This window comes from Mandrillus leucophaeus, unplaced genomic scaffold (genome assembly GCF_000951045.1).
Source record: "Mandrillus leucophaeus isolate KB7577 unplaced genomic scaffold, Mleu.le_1.0 Scaffold137, whole genome shotgun sequence".
Taxonomy (NCBI): Eukaryota; Metazoa; Chordata; class Mammalia; order Primates; family Cercopithecidae; genus Mandrillus; species Mandrillus leucophaeus.
Genome location: NW_012101332.1, coordinates 1,036,037 through 1,041,760, shown reverse-complemented (window position 1 = coordinate 1,041,760; position 5,724 = coordinate 1,036,037). Strand labels below are relative to the sequence as shown.

The 5,724-nt window shown below is 52.7% G+C and overlaps 1 protein-coding gene across 1 annotated transcript in view; it reads right to left on the bottom strand.

Annotated features, from left to right (window-relative positions):
• Positions 1–588: 588 nt before the first annotated feature.
• Positions 589–5,724, bottom strand: part of KCNK6 (potassium channel, two pore domain subfamily K, member 6) — a 10,931-nt gene continuing 5,795 nt past the window's right edge. Inside the window, exons 2-3 of the mRNA XM_011973324.1 lie at positions 2,511–2,906; positions 589–2,319 (exon numbers count right to left, since the gene is read on the bottom strand). Coding sequence (XP_011828714.1) covers positions 2,096–2,319; positions 2,511–2,906 — 620 coding nt within the window. The 3' untranslated portion in view covers positions 589–2,095. The remainder of the gene's footprint in view (positions 2,320–2,510; positions 2,907–5,724) is intronic.

The window sequence follows — 5,724 nt, the reverse complement described above, 5'->3', positions numbered from 1 at the left end:
CCCCACACCCACCCCTCCTCCCTTACACAGCTCAGCCCAGACCCATCGTCTCCCTCTTCATTCCTGTCCCAGCCTCCCACAGGCACCCAGCCTCAGTCCCCCGTCTGCTCCACCTCTCCAGAGCAACTAGGGGAATCATCCTACAACCCAAACCTAACCATGACCCTCTCCTACTCTAAACCCTTCCATGGCTCTCTAGGGCCCTCAGGAAAGAGACCAGGTTCCCTCGCTTGTCATTTAAGGACACTAAGGGGTGCTTGTGCCCACCCCTCTGTCCTCCTTCCCTCTTTCCCTCCATACCGTTCACAGTAAACTGCTTGTCAGAAGCTGGTGGCCAGCATGCTTTTCCATCTCCAGGCCTTTGCACACAGCTGCTCCCACCTGGCATGCCCTCTCCATGCCTTTTCTATTTGTCTACTGTTGGGACCTGGCTCAAATGCCCCAGCCCTTTTAAAATTTTTAATTTTTGTAGAGATGGGGTCTTGCTATGATGGCCAGGCTGGTCTCAAACTCCTGGCCTCAAGCGATCTTCCCACCTTGGCCCTACCAAGGTGCTGGGATTATAGGACTGAGTCACTGCACCCGGTCTCTTTCTCTTTCTCTTTTTTCTTTTCTCTTCTTTTTCTTAGAGACAGGGTCTCACTCTGTCCCCCAGGCTGGAGTGCAGCAGTGGTGTCATAACTCACTGCAGCCTCAAACTCCTGGCCTCAAGTGATCCTTCCACCTCAGCCTCTGGAGTAGCCGGGATCACAGGCATGCACCACCACACCCAGCTAATTTTTAGATTTTGTGGTTGTTGTTGAGATAAGGTCTCACTGTGCTGCCCAGGCTAGTCTCAAACTCCTGGCCTCAAGCGATCCTCCTTCCTCAGCCTTCCAAAATGCTGGGCGTATAGGCGTGAGCCACCACACTCAGCCTGAAATCATCTTTTGAAGTTGTATTATGATGATTACCATTTTACAGATAAGGAAACGAAATCAGAGAGGTAGGGTGACTGCCCAAGGACACAGGCCAGATAAAGCTAAGTTGGGATTTGAGCTCAACAAGGATGATTCCAGGTCCCAGGGCACAACATACAATTAGCACAACATACAAACAGGGACAGCTCTTACAATGGTGTCAGGGTTACGGGCAGCACCTCCATGCCATTCAGATCTGGGCTCGGGTCCTATGTCCGTTTCCTGCCTGCCAGGCTGCTGAGGAAGAGTCTACCGCCTAGGCCTACACCAGGGCTCCCTCCATGGGTCCTGCTCCCTGGAGACACCTGAGAAAAATGAGTCAGGTACAACTTCTTCCTACCTATTTCTCATAGTTCAGGTCTTAGTTCGATGTCCCTTCCTCCAGGAAGTCCTCCCTGACCTTCTAGGCTGGATTGGGCCTAGTCCCAGTGCTTCTCCGACTTTAGCCCTGACCACTCTGCCTGTGCTTTTATCACCTCACCTCCTCCATTAAAGTCCTGCCCATTTTGGGCCATCACTGTCTGGGGACAGGTCTGTCCACCTCACTGGACTGCAAGCTCCATAAGGGCAGTTCTCCACCCCCAACTATATCTCCAGCACTGTCTAGCACAGGGCCAGCGCACAGGAGGGGTTTAGGGGTGAATTCGTCTATTCTTCCCATTTGGCAGCTGAGGAAATCAAGGCTCAGAGAGGGTCAGTCACTTGTCCAGGGTGTAGTGACCAATCTGGTGCCTGAAATGAGGTCCGAGGCTAGAGCCCGGTAGAATCAGCAATTGACGAGTGGTTAATTGAGAGACACAGACAGAACATGAAAGAGAATGAGAAACAGAGACAGCAAGAGGGAAAGATAGAGACAGCGAGAACACCAGAGAGCCAGAGAGGCACAGTGTAAAGAGGATGAGAGAAAGGATGGAGAACAAGGTCATGTTGATGCCCAGTGGAGCCCGGGACATGGGGACAGGGAGTGCCGCCCCTCATATCCCAGCCAGATGCTGGGAAACAAAGGAGAGACGGTGGGCAGCAAGGCCTCAGGATCGCCTGCTGTGCTTGCAGACATTCCTGTACAGCCAGCTCTGGTCGCCTGGGCCCCTCAGTCCCAGGCCAGGCACACCCAAGGCTGGCAGAGCCTGCCCCAGCTACCTGGGGATGGAAGCATAGTCGGTGTGGGAGCTGGCAGAGAGTTGCTGGTGCGACCCCGGCTGGGGGCCCAGGATGTCCACCTGATCGTCCTCATCCTCGTTGAAGCTGGCAGGGCACGGTGGGGGCAGCAGGATGAGCTCCGTGAGGCCGTGGAGGTCGGACACGTGGCGGAAGGTCTGTAGCACCAGCACCATGGCCACCAGGCCCAGGAAGAGGTAGACTGTGGAGGCAGAGGAGGGGCACAGGTCATCCTGGGGCTCAGATCTTCCTGGCAGGGCCGTGGTTCTACTGGACCCTGCGGGGTGGGGTTGGATCCCTTTTGGAAGTCCCAGAGTGGGACTGTGTGCCTTTAACTCCCCCAGGGACAGGGCTAGGTCCTCCTCAAAGCCCCGCCCTAGCTGCCCAGCTCACCTGTGACCAGCACCTTGTAGAGGGCCCGGTAGGGCTGGCCAGGGGCCTCCCCGGGCACGTAGTCGCCCAGGCCAATGGTGGACAGAGAGATAAAGCAGAAGTAGAAGGCATCCAGGAAGCTCCAGGCCTCCTCGAGGTGGGCGAAGATCGCAGCCGGCACCAGAAAGCAGATGGTCACTACGACCCCCAGCAAGGCCACCAAGTGCCAGCAGGCCGCCCGCCGGGGGTCCCAGCCCCAACGCATGCTCAGCCAAGACAGGGGCGCGTGAGTCAGCAGCAGCGACAGGCGCTGGGCTGACGCGGTCAGCAGCAGCATAGTGGTCGGCACGCCCAGGAGCGCGAAGGCAATGGAGAAGGCCTTGCCCGCGTCAGTCAGTGGCGTTGTGTACCCATAGCCTAGGGGAGTAAAGAGAGTAAAGGGGAAATCTTTTTCTTTTTAGAGATGGGGGGATCACTCTGTCACCTAGGCTGGAGTGCAGTGGTGCCATCATAGCTCACTGCAGTCTTGAACTCCTGGACCCAAGTGATCCTCCCACCCCAGCCTCTCAAGTAGCTGGGACTACAGGCACTGTCCAGCACGCCCAGTTGATTTTAAATTTTTTTGTAGAGATGGGGTCCTACTCTGTTGCCCAGGCTAGTCTTGAGCTCCTGGGCTCTAGTGATCCTCCTGCCTTTGCCTTCCAAGGTGTTGGAATTATAGATCTAACCCCCAGGACCCAGTCAGGGAAAATCCTTCTGCCCACTCAACACCTCCACCGAGATATCTGTGGACACACATGCCTAGACCTGATTTCATCCCAAACCTGCCTCTCCCCACATTCCCTCCTGTCCCAGGTGATGGCACCTCTGTCCTTCGACATTGAGGCCAAGAGCCTTGCCTTCATCCCTGACGCCCTTGTCACTCATGCCACACTCCATCTGTCAGTGAAGCCTATTATCTCAACCTTCAAATAGGCCCAGAACCCACTTACTTCTCCCCCACCCAGTCCCATGGCCCTCACCCTGGTCCTGTCCACCACAGCAGCCTCCTCCTGCGTCTCCCTTCCCCAACCCCAGCCCCTACAATCTGTTCAGCTAGCAGAGCCTGCCAACACCTGAGTTCAGTCATGCCCCTGCCCTGCCCAGAGCCCCTCTGTGGCCCCATCTCACTCAGGTAAAAGGAAAGAGTGCTCATCATGACCCGTGAAGCCCCACAGGGTCCACCAGGGCAGCACGCTCCCACCCCACGGCCATTGCACCGGCTGCTCCTTCCCCAAAGAATGCTCCCCTCTCTCCTCTCCAGGTCTTCTTCATCCAAATGTCACCTTCTCAGTGAGGCCTTCCCTTGACCACCCTAAATGGTAACATCCTCTTACCCAACGCTTTTTTTTCCCATAGCACTTAATACCTTCTAGCACGTTCTATGGTTTACCGTCTTCTCATAGGCTGCCAGTTCAGCAAAGCAGGAGGTTCTGTGTGTTTCATCACTGCTGTGGGCACTCGATTAGTACTTGTCAAAACAAAGAATGAAGGGTGCAGGCTGTTGCCTGGCTCTGAGCTTCAGTTTGCCCTATTCTAAAATGGGTGAGACAATGGGCCAGGCGTGGTGGCTCACGCCTGTAACCCCAGCACTATGGGAAGCCAAGAGAGCAGGTCACCTGAGGTCAGGAGTTCGAGACCAGCCTGGCCAACATGGTGAAACTCTGTCTCTACCAAAAAGTACAAAAATTAGCCGGGTATTGTGGCATATGCCTGTAATCCCAGCTACTTGGGGGCTGAGGTGGGGGAATCGCTTAATGCCAGGAGACAGAGGTTGCAGTGAGCCACGATTGCACCATTGTGCCCCAGAGTGAGACTCTGTCTCAAAAAAATAAAAATAAAAAAGGAAAATAAAAATAAAAAAGGAAAATAGGTGTGACAAGCCCCCCTGGGCTCCCAAAGGACTATGGGAACACAATAAGCTCGGTGTGGGTATGAATTCTGTAAGTAGAAATATGATCAAGGGGAATTCAGGTGTTGGTGGGACTGACTCACTTTGGCAAAGTGTAATTTATTTATTTTTGAGATGGAGTTTCGCTCTTGTTGCCCAGGCTGGAGTGCAATGGGGCGATCTTGGCTCACTGCAACCTCTGCCTCCCAGGTTCAAGTGATTCTCCTGCCTCAGCCTCCCGAGTACAGGCATGCGCCACCACGCCTGGCTAATTTTGTGTTTTTAGTATTTTGGCCAGGCTGGTCTCAAACTCCTGACCTCAGGTGATCCACCTGCCTCGGCCTCCCAAAGTGCTAGGATTACAGGTGTGCGCCACCACACCCAGCCCCGTTTTTTTATATACTCAAAAGAATCTAAAGCAGGGTCTCAAAGGGATATCTGTATCTGTATACCCATGTTCATAACAGCATTATTCACAATAACTAAACCTCAGAAGCAACACATTTCCATCTACGGATTAATGAATAAGTAAAATGTGGTTTACGCATACAGTGGGATGTTATGTAGCCTTAAAAAGGAAGGAAATTCTGACACATGGTACAACATGGATGAACCTTAACGACATTATGCTCAGTGAAACAAACCAGTCATAAAAGGACAGACACTGTATTATTCTATATAAAGTAGTTAGTCAACTTCAGAGACAGAAAGTAGAATGGTGGTTGCCAGGGGCTAGGGAAAAGGGCGAATGGGAAGTTAGGGTTTAATGGGTATAGAATTTCGGTTCTGCAAGATGAAAAGAGTGCCAGAGGCTGGGCGCCAGGGCTCACGCCTATAATCCCAGCACTTTGGGAGGCCTAGGCGGGCAGATTATGAGGTCAGGAGTTCAAGACCAGCCTGACCAATATGAAACCCTGTCTCTACTAAAACTGCAAAAATTAGCCGGGCATAGTGGCTTACGCCTGTAGTCCCAGCTACTCGGGAGGCTGAGTCAGAAGAATCACTTTAACCTGGGAGGCGGAGGTTACAGTGAGCCGAGATTGTGCCACTGCACTCCAGTCTGTGTGACAGAGCAAGACTCCGTCTCAAAAAAAAAAAGTTTTAGAGATGGATGGTGGTGGAGAGTGATTTGAGTTGAGCAATAACTCCATCTCCCATGTGGCATGGCCAGCCTCGTATCTATTAAAAAAAAAAAAAGAAAGATGAAGGTGATGGTAACAATATGAATGTACTTAATGTCACTGAACTATACCCTTAAAAATGACTAAGATGGTACTTTTGTTGTTGTTGTTGTTGTTGTTGTTG